Genomic DNA, 17,806 nt, shown 5'->3' on the forward strand with positions numbered 1-17,806 from the left:
TTCTGTCCAGATGCACAGATGCTCCTAAAAGTACTGTTGCTGCACGACACACCAGAAATGTTTTCCTCTTAATGGGAGCGGCATCATTATCTCATATCTGTAGCAGAGAATCTGTAATCCCTCAGGAAGCAGAGGGACAGAGGGAACACAGTGGACACGCAGATGTAAATTGTGATTTCTGGAAAAGTCCTACATACAGACAGTTTTACACAAGACTAACAAACCTGGGTTTCTTGACATTAAAGAGAATCGTGACAGTGACATTCAAATTTATGATAGCTATACATGTTGAAATCTCAGATTGATTCATTTCAGCACATGCCTTGTTTTTTGGTATACACATAGGTGTAGCAGATACAGTCAGAGCCCCCACCTTTGTAACAGCCTGCATTGAATAAAAATCTTTATTTAAACAAGTCTTCCTATGTGTCTGAGGAATGTTCCAGTTCAGTTATCTCTGCAAGAGAGAGTCCTTTGTTGAAGCTGGTTCAGCAGGGGACCTTGAAGATTTTCTGTCTTTTCTGAAGGGAAGAGCACAAAAGATTAAAAGCTATTAGCCTTTACTGCATCACAGTGTTCAGGTTTGGTGGTTCAGAGACTCAGGATTACAAATTCAAAACAAAAAGTGTTAAATATTAGAGGTTTTGGTGCTTTCTAGAATAAGAATTTAATATAAATGTGTTTTGTTTATCTATTGTAAAAAGTATATTATTAATTTAATTAATTGTAAAACTAAGTAAATATCTGAATATAACTTAAAGAATCTGTGGACCCACGTGTTGCTTCTCTAACATCTTGTGAATGTGACTTCTGTTTCTCCACCAGATTTATGTCGCATCGATGAGCCACTATGCAAGGATGAGAACGCCATTCTCAGCTTTGAAGCTATCCGCAATATCCATAAGCAGATGGATGATGATGCAAATGGCAATGTAGATGTTGTAGAGACAGACGGCGTAAGTACCAACCTGAAAGGCTCTGTAGCGAACTTATACAGGACTGAAGTGTTGCTAAACTCAAACAATATCAATTCTGCCCTCTGTACTGGAGAAATAAAGAAATACTGATACATAGAGGTTATCTTGCATGCTTTATCTCACTGACACAGTTTCTAACTTGCCCTAAGAATAAGATGTTTCACTTTGGTGTATTTTTTTTTCTTTTCACAATCCAAAGGAGAGCTCTGTCTCCTGGAGTCTGTGAGTGAGGGGCGGGGGTACGAGCAGCTGAGACGCTGCTCTTGAGTGACTGAGCTTTCAAATGTTTGGACACACTTCACTAGAGTTGAAGCTGACAGTGCACCCTTATGTACAAGAAAAGAACAAGAAAAAGAAAGAGACAGATAAAGGATACATTGTTGTGAAACATCTTAGAACAATGTATCACACACAAACACAGAAATGCAGTTTTAGATGACCAAAGGTTGTAGTTCATCTCTTATTGCCCTGTTTGCTGACTATAGCCATCAGTTAGACTTAAACAAAATAATTAAAAGCATGGGTTAATGGTTAAGGAACCATTAGCAAACTGACTATTTTATTTTTGCTAGCAGTAGGTGCTTTTATACTTTCACTCTGGAATCGTCAGACCAACATTTGAACTGTTTCGGCACGCCAAGAGAAGGGGAGAAGGGATTTTTGGGATCACAGCAAACTCTTACCTTTATTTTCAACTCAACTCTTGATATTCCTAATGGTACACATACTCAAAACTATCGACAAGCAGTATTGATAAGAGTAGTAATTAGAGCTGAGCAATATGGACCCAAAAGAATATCTCGATTATTTTTTAGCTGAATGGCGATATACGATATATATATATCTCGATATTTTTTCTTCCCAAAAGGTATTTTAAAAAAAGCCATTCTGAGTCAAAGCTAAATGTCCCAAATGTCACACAGACACTTTTATTAACATTCAGCTGTAGATGTACATGAGAAATTGCTCAATTTCATAGCCGACCGTGCTGTTCATTCAGGGGCAAGTTTGACGATAAAATAATATGCATTAGCATAGCTTCTGTACTTTTGAAGATTAACTTTCAAAATTATTTAAAATCAGAGGTGGGAAGTAACAAAGTACAAATACTTCGTTACTGTACTTAAGTACATTTTTCAGGTATCTGTTTTTACTTGAGTATTTATTTTTCTGACTACTTTTTACTTTTACTCCCTACATTTTTACACAAGTATCTGTACTTTCTACTTCTTACATTTTAAAAACAGACTCGTTACTTTAGGTTTAACACGTCTGAGAAAAGTTTGCATTTCCGTCAAACATCAAACGATCTGAGCCTAAACGGAGGAATAATAACACATAAGAGACAATCGTACTTGCGTATCCTCCATCACCGGGGCTTATTGCGAACAAAGGGATTAAATACGCAAACCCATATAATTAATCTATCATTTATATCGCTATAATCAGGGGTTACAGCGGACCGGACCGAGTCCGTAAGTTATGCTCGCGGGACATAAACAGTTTAGCTAGCGCTACTGAAGAGGAGCGAGAATAAAGGGAGTAAGGTATGGCAGGTAAATACGTTTCTAAATGATCAACAAATATCAGCAGACACACAAAGTGTGTGCAGTTTGTCACACAGTCTGTCTGCTAGCTAAAAGAAGAGCTGCTGTATTTCAGGGAGAGCAAAGAGAGAGAGTTCACTCAGATGGAGAAAGAGGACAGGAGAGGAAGAAGAGAGGTTAGATTTAAAGGTAAGGACTGCAAAACAAACTGAATAACACAAAGTCAGCACACTTCAAAGATTGTATGAAAATACTGCAGTTTAGCATGTAATAAGCAGGTTAGTTTGTTGTACTGTATTTACAGTAAAGCTCTGTGTTGGTGCACAGAGGCTGTGTTCATGGTCAGAGTTACAGGTTACATCAGTGCAGCAGAGATGAGTTTGAATCAAAGCTGCTGATGCTGAGATTCATTCACTGAATCCAACATTTCTACAGCCTGTATGCTGTCAGTGTGGGGATGGAGATCAGCTCAGATAGCTGTGAAATACTGGGTTACATCTTTGTGAATCCAGTTCATCCATGCAGAGCAGTAAACCTCAGTAAATCTGTAGACATATGCGCAGACTTATCACAGCAACAGGCCCACCCGCTCAATGTGACGTCTACAAACACACGAAAAAGACCCACTTCTGCTATTAAGGTCACACGACTTGTGGTACAAACCAACTTATGCTATGGAGTTGCTGTATGGCGGCGCCTTCTTACCTGCAGCCAGTCTGGGTGATACCAAAGCGTACGAACGGACACAGTATGAAGGTTGTATGTACACAAAACACGACGACAGCGGAGGATTTCAGGTTTCCAAAACTCTCCAAAGTCACCCGAAAAAGTCACTAAATTTGTCTGTAGTCGCTTTTTTGGGGGACAAAAAGGTCGCTCTGTGTGTGTGTGTGTGTGTGTGTGTGTGTGTGTGTGTGTGTGTGTGTGTGTGTGTGTGTGTGTGTGTGTGTGTGTGTGTGTGTGTGTGTCTCTAAATAGCTGCTAAGTCTAGCGACACTAAGTTGCCAACACTTCCATGCTGTTGCTTCCTGCATGATTTACGGGTGAAGCATTGAGGGAGAGAGGCGGGTGAAGTTGTGCACAGACAAACTGAGAGAGAAAGGTGAACTGGTGGATCTACAAGTATGATTGTAACGACATAGACTATATTGATATGAACAATATTGTCTGATCTTATATCGTGTATGAAAATATATTGAATCGATATTTCTTAAAAATCAATAAATTGCCCAGCCCTAGTAGTAATTCTTCAAAATCTTAACGGTACCCATCCATGGTCTTCATTTAGTCTAAAGAGGCTTACATACACTCACTGGCCACTTTGTTTGGTACGCCTTGCTAGTACCTGATTGGACCCCCTTTTCCCCTCAGAACTGCCTTAATTCTTGCTGCATAGATTCACCAGGGTGCTGGAAATATTCCTCTGCGATTTTGGTCCACATTGACTTATAGCATTATGCTGTTGCTGAAGATTTGTTGGCTGCACATCCGGGATGTGAATCTCCTGTTCCACCACATCCCAGAGGTGCTTTATTGGATTGAGATCTGGTGATTGTGGTGGCCATTTGAGTACAGAGATCTCATTGTCATGTTCAAGAGACCAGTGTGAGAGGATCTGAGCTTTGGGACGTTGCACGTTGTCCTGCTGGAAGCAGCCATCAGAAGAAGGTTGTTACGAAGGGACGGACATGGTCAGCGTTTTTGGACCATTTGCTGCAAACCTTAAAGATGGTTGTGTGGGAAAATCCCAGTGGATCAGCAGTTTCTGAAATACTCAGATCAGCCTGTCTTGTCACCAGCAACCATACCACGTTTGAAGTCACCTAAATCACCTTTCTTCCCTGTCCTGATGCTCCATTTGAACTGCAGCAGGTTATCTTAATCATGTATACATGAAGTGAGGTGCTGCCATGTGATTGGATGATCAGATATATGTAATATAGTGACCATTGAGTGTATGTTATTTTTGTAACCCTCTGCCATCTGACTTTTCGTAGGTTTGCTCCAAAGGTAGTCAGTTACTTGTAGCCCTGTAATGACTGGCTAACTGGAAGAGTCATCCTGTTGCAGTCCAGTGCCCCCCCCCCCCCCCCCCCCCCCTTTTTTTTTTCCTCTTTTGTCAAATAATTAACCTACTGTATTTACCAGCTTTGAAACCTTGGCTGATATGTTTTTCACCCGTGAGTTTCTTTGTCAGAGTTGACAAAAAGGTCATTTTGGGTACAATAGCATCACAGCTGTGCAAAATGCAGTGTTAAAACTTAACATGTGCAAGGGTGTGGCACGAGAACTCATTACCATTGCGTGATTTATAGTAAATCCAGTTGTAACTTGCATGTGTTTTGTAGAGTTATACTGCAATTTTTCAAATCTTTTCACAAAGGGTGTTTGTGAGCCTGCAGTCTGCTTTTTGTGTTTTTGAAATACAACACAGTGTGATAGTTTTTGCTACTTTTCCTGCTACTTAAGTACTGTGAAAAAACACAGGAAAAAACCCCAATTATTACATATGTGCATTTACAGCAGTGTAATGTTCATCAGAATTCAGGTCTGCTGCCTCTCAGATATCACTGTGTTGCCTAAAGGCACTGTTGTCATTTTGGTTTGTATCTTGAGCTTTATTGTAAACTACAAGTGGTGGCCTTGAGGAGGCCTCCTCTGGAGCCTTGGTTCAGTCTGTGGCATGTGGATGAGGCCAGATCAAAGCAGGTAGCACGATCACTGCTTTTGGAAGAGACACTTGGCATGCAACAACCCCTAAAGCAAATAATAAAGAGAAGCAGAGTGAGCACTCATATCTGTAGTGGCTTTTAGCCAATAAATAGGAGCCTCAAAATGATGAGCACTACTTAAAAACAACGCTCTTTTTCCTATTAATCATACAGTGATTAAATAAAGTGGGGAGTTGCTTTAGTTATGAGCAAGATCAAAGTGTACATCTGGTCTCTTAACAGTAACCTTAGTGAGTCTGTCGCATTATACAGGCCCTGCTGATTTTCCATTGAATATGTTCAGGAGTGCAGTATCTCACCCACAGCAGAGACGATCTTGCTGCACTGTAGTGAAGTCTTCCCACACAGATCTATCAAGAAAGAAAGGCATCATGACTTATTACCGTCTTTCGCCCATGACTCTGCTTTTGTGGGAGTGCTAGATGTTATGTAGGGTTCATTTTTAAAAACCTGGTGAGTGGGTTAGCCTACAATACAGTGGGCAATAAGCAATGTGGTTCCAACGACCAACGGGGGACAATTACCATTAGTTTAGCATATTAAAAAGTTGCTGCTAATTAGTTTTTAGCTGTTCATTACAGTACATCATGTACAGTAATTATTAACACAAGTGACTTTCTGTGCACAAATAAATAATGAGTGGAAAATTTGAGGGAATGTTTAGATGAGGTTTTTATGTTTTATGTTATACAAGTAAAGGAAATGTATAAGCCACAAGAGCTGCATTTAATTGCATTAATTTAATGCATTAATAACCACAGCAGTGAGTCGGGTCACAGTGCTCACAATTAATCCAAACCCTAAACACCATTTACAGTGTGGCCTCACAGTGGGCACAATCACTCTGTTTGTGCTGTTACTCAGTGTTGCCCCAGGATCATCATTGAAAGGCAGCGTGTTTTGCGGTGTCATAGCTTTGCAACATTAAAAGTTTGCCCTCAGGGTTTTCTGCCTGAAAGGCTTTTTTAATATGTGGCTAATGTTTTGTACACAACCCATAATCTTTTTCTAAATATAACCAAGTAGCTTTACTGCCTAAATGTAAATAAACTCTGACTGAGAGTTGATCCTTTCATTCCTCACAGCCTCATCTTCATGTGGGCTTGGCAGCTCTACCCTTTAACCCTCAGTGTGAGCCATGTTTTCATATTTTCTCCAAGTTGCAATCCTATGATATAATAACACGGTGATGCTTCAGTTGCAGTAATTGCCGTAGAGCAATATTAATATGTTGTAGGAACAATATCAACACAGCAATATCAGGGACAATGTCTTGATGGCACTCGGGCCTTTCAGCTACAGAAGTTGTTCAGAGATGGTTTGGAGAACATGGCACAGATTGGAAAGGGTTTTATTTGTCCTCCAGTTTCACACCACATCAAGCACCTATGGGATGTGTTGGATGAAGTTACAGAGGCACCGCCTTTCAGAGCCAACTTTGGGGACTTATTCTGACATTGGTCACAATAAGTTAACTAAAGTTTTGTATGCAGAGCCTGTGTCAGTTATAGTGGTGGAACTGCAGTTTTAAAACAAACGTGTAGCTATTGTGTCGTTTAAGTCTTGTAAAAAAAATCTTTCTTTTTTGTAACCATTACAAATGTCCTTGTCATACTGCAGTTCCTGAGGGAAGATCTGAACTACCATGACCCCAAGGCTAAGCATAACACCTTCCACGGGGACGACCAGTTCATCAGTGTGGAGGACTTGTGGAACTCATGGAAAGGCTCTGAAGGTACCGCTGTCACATCTGTTTCTGTAAACCTTGTTCTGCACACTGTGTTCCACATTTGATACCTTCAACCAATACTTAATGTTTGATATTGCACCGGTGATTTTCATTTTTAATGAAGCACTGCTAGTGACTTTGATTGCCAGTTGGAGAGGATGGCAGAGCTTTTATGAGCCTGTAAATAAAGGTTTGAGTGCTTCCCTCTGACTGAAAATGTGTTACAGCGTGTCCAAGCTTGACCCTTTCACTCACTTAACAAAGGAGCAAAGTATTTGATAAGATTGCGAACTTAGCAAAGTGCACTGTTCTGCCAGAGTGTTCCAGAGTAGAGATTCTTGAATCTGTCAGCACAAAATTCACAGTCACACTTCCTCCTCAGTGTGTGTCCAACCGTACTCACGTATACTCATGAGAGCACTCTCATGACCTGTGCACTATTTTCTCACCTTTTCCTCTGACTGCTTTTATCACAGTTTTGTTCATAGTACTGAATTACTCTGCATTGCAGTTTTTTGACAATGCTCTAGAGGTTTTGAGCCAGGAAACAGGGTTTTTGTACAAGAGAGCAATACATTAACTCAGTCAACCCACAGTTTTGAATATCTGCCAGGTGCAGATTTGCCCTCCCCAATTATTCTTGTCAGATTATTATGCTGTAGGGATCTCATAGATCATTCAGGCTGTGGATGTTCACAGTCATATAATACGTCTTGTGTCATTCTGTACTATGCAGTCACGTTGTTGTTGTTCCAGCTATTGAATTTAAAATGAATTGACATCTATCAGGTTACTTGTGTTTCTCAGCTTTGATTTGACAGTGTTTACAGTGCAGACAGGATGGCTTTAGGGGATTTGGTCAAATCAGTGCAGCCTCTGCTGCAGTAATAGTTAACATTCGGTTTCAGATTTTGTGACTGCCTGAGGTCTATGACCCAGGGTTTCTTCCCGCTTGACATTCTGCTGACCTATATTCAAGCAAGCTTAAATTTTTGCTGGTTTCAGGGATTCAGTCTGTTGTTAAGCAAGTGAAGAGCTTGCTGAGGTCATTTGATCAACTGCTGCCCCCGAGGAAAAAAGTTTAGTTCCCTTTCCTGATCGTTTAGGTTAACTGTTCTGCTACATTAGTGGCTAGGAAGCTACAGTTGTCCACATGGTTCATTGAATCTTGTGCATAATCTGCATAACAGTGGGAACTAGCACTCTATTTGTGGATGACCCAACTAAAGCACTTAGATAAAGAATAAAATAGGAGAACACCACATGAGATGGGACTGAGGATGAGAAGAATCCTCCTGTTATTTCTGACAAATAGGAATACTTGAACATCCTCAAACACAGTGAAAGATTAAAGTCAGAGTTTCTCTTAAGAGTTGTTTTAGAAGAGAGCAAGACAGTAAAAGATACTACTGCGATTTCCTCAGTGCTCTGTATGCAATATAATTAATTTTATATAATGAATTCCTCCACTATAAGATGAATAAGAACCAATGAGAACCACACTGCCACACTGTCATAGATAAGGTTGGGGTACAGTTAATGTACACTAATGAAGAAACTGTTATGATACTAGACATGTTTTCATGGGGCGTTTTACAATAAAAGCAGCAATTTTTAGAAAGGAAATCCTGTTGAAGAACACTTGATTATTATCTTTGAAGGCTCATTAAAGTTGTGATGTTGTCTTAAATACTGTTTTATAGTCACTGATAACATTTTATGAGCTGAATGTTCACCATCCATCCATCCACCCATCCATCCCTCTTCTGCCACTGCCACAGTGGGTTCAGGTAATGAGGCAGCAGTCTAAGCAGAGATGCTCAAACCCCCCTCTCCTTGGTACCAAGGCATTTTTAAGCCACTCCAAGCCAGCCGAGAGATGTAATCTCTCCAGGGTCCTGGGTCTGCTCCAGAGCTGCGTCCCAGTGGGACATGCCTGGAACACCTCACTGGGTGTCTGGGAAGGCATCCTGGTCAGATGGCCAAACCACCTCAGCTGGCTTCTTTCAGTGTGGAGGAATAGCAGCTCTGTTCCAAGCCCCTCCCAAATGGCTGAGCTCCTCACCCTCTCTCTCAGGCTGAGCCCTCTCAACCTTTGTAGAAAGCTCATTTCTGCCACTTCATTCTTTAGTCATTACTCAGTAGGGGTGTAACGGTACAGAATTACACAGTTCGGTTCATTTTGCAGTGGATAAGTCACGGCTCTGTGAATTTCGGTTCATTTGCATATATGAAATAGTTACTTCTGGATCAAATGATGATTTATGTGTTATCGGTTTACCGTTACACCTCTGCTACTAAGAAATCATAGGTGATGATGGGAGCAGAGATCAACCAATTAACTCACAGCCTCGCTTTTACACTCAGCACTAGCTGAGCACTAGCTGAGTTACTAGCTGGATGTATTTGTAATATTTTTAAATTGTTTTACTCTTTGTTTGATTGTTTGTTGTACAAGTTGAACGTTGTTCACGTTCATTGTAATTCATTGGTCGAATGTCTGTAGTTTGATAGATGTTTGTGGGCTAACTAATGGAGCTCTAAATAAAGAATGAGAATTGTAACTGTAATGTATGCTTTGCTTTCTCTCTTTGCCCTCAGTGTATAACTGGACAGTGGACAAGGTCGTGGAATGGCTCATCCATTATGTGGAGCTACCGCAATATGAGGATGCATTTCGCAAAATGAATTTCAATGGGAGTGCCATGTCCAGGTGTGACCTCATTATCATTTTTTTTTTTTTTTTTTTTTCAAAATGAACTAGATCTGTGAATCATACACATCACTGTAAATTATAACAAATCTATTTTGGTTCATATATTACTGTGGAGACATTTTTAGTTGAGTTGTTGTGAAGAAATAGTTGAGCTATTGTCGTAGCTGTTGCACTGGTGGCGCCTGTTCCACAGAAACTTTAACGTTGGCCATAACTTGAGAATATGACACGACCTAGAACGTTCACATTCACACCCCAGATGCATACTGTTCAAGCTAGACCCATCCAACTTCACACACTTTACCATAACAGCACTTTGGACTTGTCAAGAGAGCGCATTACAACCTTTGTTTTGTTGTTGTTGTCGTCGTCGTCCCCCCCTTTTTCTGCCTAATGAATGTGCGTCTGTTCTCTTTCAGGCTTGCTGTAAAGAACACCACGCTGACACTCTCTATTCTGAAGATTTTGGATCGCAGCCATGTGCAAAAGTTGCAGCTCAAAGCTTTGGACACTGTACTCTTTGGAGCACCCCTGAGTACGTAACTTTATTATTTTTTTGTGAGTCAGATTTAGATCCTTTTTTGAATAATTTGTTGCAAATAATCTAGAAGCCTGACGAGACATGGGCTTTTGTTTCTGTGCAGACTAAAATTCTTGAAACAGTCACATAATTTTTTTTCACCGGTGTTTCATTAAGATAATGATCTAGATGCACATCAGTGTTCATGTAGCTCTGAAATTAAGATTCACCATGGCAGCGGGTAAATAAAGAGGAGAGAGGAGACAGAAAGATTTATGGTAAATGAGTGCTTAGGTAGAGTAGAAAAGCACTATATAAGAACCAGTCCAAAGTGCTTTATACAATATGTCTCATTCACCCATTCACACACATTCACACAGCTCAGAGTTCAGTATCTTGTCCAAGTATCCTTGGGCAATACATGCAGACTGGAGCAGCCAGGGATCAAACCACTGATTAGCATATGAACTGCTCTACCCCCTGAGCCACAGTCACCCCTAAATATTAATGTTTATTTATGTCTAAACCTGCCCTGTAAAAACATGGCTTCCCTTACAGACAGGCTACTAATGAATCTCTTGCATTGAAATGATTTACTGTGAAACAGCTGCACAGTTTCATTACCAATGTGACCAACATCCTGCCCACTTTGGTCTGCTGCTCTCATTTTTCATTAACTCTTTGTCCCTGCTAAGTGTTGTAGCTGGAGTCACTCAGATTTTTTAAACTTTAACATCTTTATTTGTTTGAGCCAGGTCTATGTTATGCTTAATTTATAGTACTGCACTAAATCTGCCCTGTAGCTATGCCATAGCATCATCCCAGAAGCGCTACAAGTCGCAGCAGCACAGACCTGCTCGGTTGTAAAATGTGGCGTATTAATTAACAGAAAGATTATACCTCTGTGAAAGAAGATGCAATAGGCTGTAATTATGTCTAGCTTCCTCATTACACTGAAGCAATAACTTACCATTTGCCAGTTTGCCCGTTTTTTTTTTTTTCTTTCTTTTTCTTTTCATAGCTCTGATAATCTGTGTATAAACTCAGCCAGTTCTGATGTCTTCTGCCCATTATGCATCTCAGTGAAAGTAACTGTTGTTCAAGATTTATTAGCTCCGAGTTCAGCATGAACAGCTGAGTTTCACTCGTGACTCGTGGCAGAAAAATGCATACATAACAGTGCACAAGTACAAACATCAATGTCACCCACAACAGCGTTGGCTCTATGGGGATTCAACACAGTACTATCAGTTAAGCTTAGGAAATCTGTTACCACCTGTATCGATTTCAGGGATTGAGGAAGTGAGCCGAGTGTTAGACCACACTGCTCTGTATTCCAGACTCATCGCTCTGTGTACAGAGGCAAATAAACACACCACTCATCCTCTTCCTCTGCGTCTCCACTATCTCTGCTCCAGATTGTAATCCTTTAGGGGTTTCTCAATTTTATTTGGCTCCTTAGAGGGTTGTAACATCACAATAGATAGGTTGTGTCTTAGATGTCATATCTCCGGTCAGCGCTTTTTTTTTCTTTCTTTTGTGTGTTCTGTGTTGATATTGGTGAATATTTTCTCAGGAATTTCTAAGTGAAGTAGAAAGGTGTGTATTTAGGAAAGGCATGCTTATGAGATGCCAAGTAAAGAAAATGTAAAACATTAATTGAAATCGGGGGGAGCGGGGCAGGGGAAGAGTGTTTAGTGGCCTGTGTCTGGCATGTGTCACTGTGAATGTGTTTTACAAGAGTCACCCGCAGGAAGACATTAGCAAGGGCTGTCTGGCTCTGACAAGCTCTCAAATCCAGGGGGTCCCACTAACAGCCGGAGTGACCGACTGTGAAGCGTAGCAGCATTTTAAGACACATTTCACAAAAGTTTGCACCTAATCTGCCCAGCATTTGTGTAATAATTAACCCAAGGTTGTTTGCGTCTTGTTGTATCCGGTTCTGTGGTTAATTGCTTGTCACTTAATGCTCTCTTGGTGGTATTCCTGAAAGAGATTGAATGTTTTGTTCACTGTATGTAAAAGGAAATTGACTAAAAGAAATAGCCCAGCAGAAGAGTAGCATCAGGAAATTACATTCTCTGAGATAATGCCTTGTTTTAGCATCTGTGCACAACCAAGACACATTATGCATGCATGCATTTCAGTAACCGTGACTCATTTTGGGTTGTTGTGTTCCTGGTAGTTTGAGGGGTAAAGATCTGCATATTTATAGTTTTCACTCAGCGTCACATCATTGGTTGAACGGCCACCTGGAGTGAAATACAAGGTTTTCTTCTGTTGCCCGCCAGCTGCTTTTACTAGATTTGCTAGATATACATTAAAGTGGATGCACTCAAGACTGACTGCTCAGTGCACAACTGCTAGCAACATTGATGAATGGATCACAAGTGCCCACAACTTGCAGTTTATACATCTCCTTCTGAGAGGTGGGATAAGTATTTGTAGCCTGGAACAGCTGGATTGTCCTGGCTTCATTTTAAAAAACAAAAAAATCCAAACTGTTTGTGCCCTCCAGTGCTCTGTGCAAGTCTGTGACTAAAAACATATGGATTCCAGCAAATCAGATGTGCTGTATGCAAAGTACAGTCCTGGTATTCTTACTTATTGTGGTGAATTACTGAGAGACTCGAGCTGTGGTTTACAGCTTGTGCTGTAGAAGCAGATCTTTCACAGTTCTGGGTTGTTCATGTGGTGGAACAAGGAGAGCTGGTTTGATTCAGTTGTGGCTCAACACTGATGTTCTCATTTTACTTCCCTTTGTCTCACTCCAGGAAGTAAACTGCTCTTTCCTGCACACTGCTACGCAGATTTTGCAAGAAAAAACTTGCCTCCTCGTGTAACTGGCAAGACTTTGAGGCACTGTGGCAGCTGCTGCCTGCATGTATGGTGTTTCTTTGACTCATCGAGTGACAAATCAACTTTGCTTTGCTGGCTTGGGTTTAATTTCAAAACGGCCTTTCTGTTAGTATAGTTAAAGGGATCTCAATATGGGATGCTCTTACATGTGGGATAGGTGGTTCTGAGCTGTTATGACTTTGAAAAGCTATAAAGCCCTAACAATGATAACAATAAAGAATACTCATAGTTGGAGCTAAGATTGGCTTCACAGCTCCCCGTGTCTACCAGAATGTTACAGTTGTCTTCATTTGGTTTTCAGTGCACAGTTATTAGCATCAGTTACCTGACTGAAATGAGTTGTGTTAAGCTTTCTTTATTGTGGTCTTGTGCGCTGCAAACTGAACTTGTGCTGGTGAGTCTATTTGGGTCACTCCGCAACAGTTGCAGTATGAATACGCTACGTTCAAGCTTCACACCACACCCTTGTAAAATTTGCATGTTTTTAAAGGACTTTATCTTATAATACATGTTGCAGAGTGAAATGCATCTCCTCATTTATAGGTCTACTTAATGACTCGGTTTCTTATCTTACTAAAATGTAATCCCATCTTTTTTTTTTCTTTCTTTCAGTGAACAGACACAACCACTTGAAGGACTTCATGCTGGTCGTGTCAATAGTCATAGGCATGGGTGGATGCTGGTTTGCCTACATCCAGAACCGCTACTCTAAGGACCACATGAAGAAGATGATGAAAGACCTGGAGGGCCTGCAGAGAGCTGAGCAGAGTCTGCATGACCTACAAAAGAAGTGAGGGTTTTTCCCACCACCCACACAACAAGCTCTGTTGCACTAAATAAGTATTGTATAGTGCACATGGCATTAAATTTAATAAGAAACTGTTATTTTTGTCTTCACATGAGAGCCTTTCAAACTCAGCATCTTGTCTGAGGATAACTGATACAAACTGTGTACGATAATAATCGACCCTAAAGTCAATGTACATGTTATTCCTGACATCAGTAGCTCATTCATTCATTCATTTATTGAGCTGTTAACCTCCAAAAAAAAAAAAAGATTTTATTTTTCTACTTTCCAGTTGAACATTGTGCTGATCCTCAATGTCAGTCAAAGCAACAGCCTGACACACCTTTGTTGGGTGACCCTTGTTCTTTTGCTGGCAGCTTTCAGTGTTTTTGCAAATATTCATTGTTTGATTGTTTGGGTTTCAGTATAGGCAGTATTTTACACCTATTTCCTCAATCATGAAGCACATGTCATTGTGTGAAATCCTGGGAAAGGTTTGATTAATGATGTTCACACTCAGTTTCATGCATGTACCAAGCTACATTGTTCTAAAATAGGAAGTGAAAACTGTTATGTTATGAAAGAATGGCAGACCTGCTGTAGCCCCAGGCATTTATGTGTTGTGCACCCTTATCGTTAGTCTGTGGAGCCACTCCATGCAGTGTTTTATATTCAGATATGTTTTGAGTTGGTGACTAATTTAGTGAAACCTTTTTGAAACTCTTTGGATACATGCTGAAAGCTCTGCTTCTCACATTTGTGATCAAACCCGGTCTTTTCTTTTTTTTTTTCTTACCCAAATTATTACATAACAGTTTCAGACTAATCTTACTAAGATATGCTGCAAGCATATGCATGTCAAATGACAAATGATTACAAGTGATCAAGATCAGACTTTTCTGCTAGAAAAGCAGAAGCTTAAGCTTGTGTAAAATGCTGGGCAAACTTCAAGACTAAACCTTGAAGTTTAGAAATCATTTTAAAAAACAACAACAAAACAACAACTTTTGAATACCGCTTTGATTCTCTGCCCTTTCTTATTGGACCGTTCCTGCCTGTCTTTGTGATTTAAGGTTTTGACATTAGATGAAAATTCAGTGTTTTAAAAATAAAGCAGCACAAATCATGGAATAATAGAAAGGCAAACCTGACTATTTTGGTCCTGCTAATACCTGAAAGGAATGCCCAGAATGTGCTCTAAAGGGCATGTCCTCTTTTGCCTTTAAAGGATGCTAAAACATAGTTTGATGTGATACACAGGGCAAAGATTTTTGGGCTCTAAGGTGCAGGGAAGTAAAGTGACACTTGATGGTTTTTCATCTCTAAGTGAAAGTGTCTTTGTGGTTAGAACACGCAGTTAATGTAGAACACAACATGTAAAGTAATTAATTGCCATTTTTTAATTTAATTTTTTTCATATATGCATTTTGAAAATGAACCGCTGCTGGTTTGTCAGTCACCACCCTGAGTGCTCCAACTCTAACAGAAAAAAACTGCAAAACTTGTCAGATGGCCCAAATGAATACAGTTTACCCACAGGGGGGAATGTCATGTTTTGTTAGATTAAAAACAAAGGAATAAGCTCAGCCCAGTGGAAGGAGTAATGACAGGCTTGCCACATAACTGCATAACATTCTTGGCTTGATGCCTGGAAGCAAAGGGAGAGATGAACTGTTGTAGCAAATTTTGCTATGACTGCCCTGATCACCCACATAAGTTGATGTTTGCGTCAGTAGACAGCTTTTTGAAACAATGTTGCATGCTTTGTTGAACGGTAACTACAGCAAGACGACCGCACTTACGGACTGAACTGAAACTAATGTTTGGGTCTGTCGTGGATTCTTGATTTTCTTGTACCTGTATCTCCTACATCTGCATATTCTTTATGTAACAGGCATGTTCTTTGTTAGTTCATTTTTTTGTTGTACAGTGTATGTGTGGAGTTGTCTGCAGAATACCAACAAACAGTGCAGCTGATGGCTTGAATGGGGACAGATCAGTGAGGTCAAACTCTATCCCTCTGATAGACTGCCAGATCAATCTGTGTGTTGCCTCTGTGGCTTTATACTTGGATCTTTTGTAAAACACCTGCCACTGCCATCTTTGAAATGGCTTTGACTTATTTTTCTTGCTAAGCTAATTTCTCACAGTTAATTCTCCTCTGCAGATCAAGCCGGCAGACCTTAAGTAAATATTAAAGGCCAAGAAGTGGAGACATTAACATTCAGTATCCTGTGCAAGTAAACAATCTTAACCATGGCTGCGTAATACTTGTTAGTAGTTTGTTTGTCCAGGGATTGTACTGTAGAGCTTTACAGGGACTGCTCAGATCCTTGAATTATGGTTGTTTGTTCAGCACTGCAGTAAAATCAGGTTTTGTTCAGCTGCATTTTTAACTACAACCAGTTTTGCAGAATGTTCAAAAAATAGTGAAATGATTTGCAAATCATTTAAATTCTATTTAATTAATAATGCAACTTAACAATTAGTAATGCTGATTTTTATTTATTTAATTATTTTATTGATATCTAATTAGGTTAATTACCAATAGGTCAGTAACATAACTGGATATAGAAACAAAGTATTCCAAAAAGGCTGGTCTAGGTTCCAAGTTGCATACTTAAGTAGGAACTGCAGCTACCCTCAAAACAGTGTGCAGTGAACTTTGACCCTCTTGCTTTATGTGTAGTTGGCTCAGAGGATTGTGGGTCAGAGCGGCAGGCTGCGGCAGGCTGCGGCATGCACGCTTGTGCACTGCAGAAGTGAGACTGCATGCAAAAAGGGCAATCTATTTTTGGCAATATTGCATGTGCCATAGCATAGCTTTCTAGCATCTAAATACTATGATGGAGCGGGAAAGACCACAGAACCAAATACTTCAGCTGAGTCACTGCATGGATTCAGCAGTTTAAAAATTTTTCTTTTATTCAGGTAACCTTGTATGTGTTGCATCATTGATAACCAAGTGTTGTTGAAAGACATATAATTTAACATAGTGTATGTTAGGTTTGTGACTAGCAAGAAGAGAGGGTTGTGTTAACCTTGTTGAGTTGACAGAGTTTTGTCTTCTGTCTTTAGCTGTCTTTCTTACTGATCCCTGCTGCCAGCTGCTCTCTTTCCATACCTTAAAGCAGATCCTGTGGTGGTATCAAGTAGCCTGCCCCAGACATGGCTTCACTGTTGTGAGGCAGTGTGAGGAGGTTGTGAGGATAGCTGGATTTCCAGGGTGACTTTTACAACATTGTTCGACCCAGCCTCTGCCTCACTGGTTTGGATGGCGTGTGAAGCACGACTGCTAAACACGTCAGCTCTGATACTAATTCGCCCACATTTGGATTTGGGCGTGGTGTGCACATGGAAAGCCCGAACAAGGACTGGTGATGAGGACAGCTTGTATTGCATGTCAAAAGAACTTAAAGGTTAATGGGCATATAAGGTTATACATGTTTTATGTCAGTGTGCATTTAGTACTGTTACCTGGGTCTGCAGAGACGACGTGTCTGCATCCTTTGAGCTCTGTAGTTCAGGTCATTTGGAACAGAATTTGGCATCTGCTCCGTGGACACTGTTGCTCAGCTGGTGCTTTCAAATCTTAGCTAGAGAATGGCAGAGGTCAGGGTCGACAGCATTAGCAGGACTGCCCACCAGCCACATTTTCCATAGCTCATGGTCTGGCTCAAGTTTCAATTCTATGCACTTCTGTAGTCCTCCTCCTGTTGTTTTCAGCCAGACTGAGGGAGTGTGTTGCCCCCTGGTGACTGAAATCTGGTATTACTCTGTGCCCTTAAATATGAAGCAATAAAAAACTAAATTTTTTTGGTTGTCTTACAGTGTAGTTCTGGGACTTCTGCTATAATGGGACTCTGTTATCAAGGCCGGTGACATTTGCCTGTTTTCTCACTCAAAGTGTCATTACCTGACCACCAACCTCAAATCTGA

General features: G+C 40.4%; 1 protein-coding gene across 4 annotated transcripts in view; it reads left to right on the forward strand.

Moving 5' to 3' along the window:
* LOC115790172 (stromal interaction molecule 1-like) overlaps positions 1–17,806 on the forward strand; it is a 29,825-nt gene that overhangs the window by 2,980 nt on the left and 9,039 nt on the right. For all 4 annotated transcript variants that reach the window (XM_030743853.1, XM_030743854.1, XM_030743855.1 and 1 more), the window contains exons 3-7: positions 826–956; positions 6,877–6,991; positions 9,587–9,698; positions 10,121–10,236; positions 13,693–13,870. In XM_030743853.1, the coding sequence (XP_030599713.1) occupies positions 826–956; positions 6,877–6,991; positions 9,587–9,698; positions 10,121–10,236; positions 13,693–13,870 (652 nt within the window). The remainder of the gene's footprint in view (positions 1–825; positions 957–6,876; positions 6,992–9,586; positions 9,699–10,120; positions 10,237–13,692; positions 13,871–17,806) is intronic.

This window comes from Archocentrus centrarchus, chromosome 13 (assembly GCF_007364275.1).
Source record: "Archocentrus centrarchus isolate MPI-CPG fArcCen1 chromosome 13, fArcCen1, whole genome shotgun sequence".
NCBI lineage: Eukaryota > Metazoa > Chordata > Actinopteri > Cichliformes > Cichlidae > Archocentrus > Archocentrus centrarchus.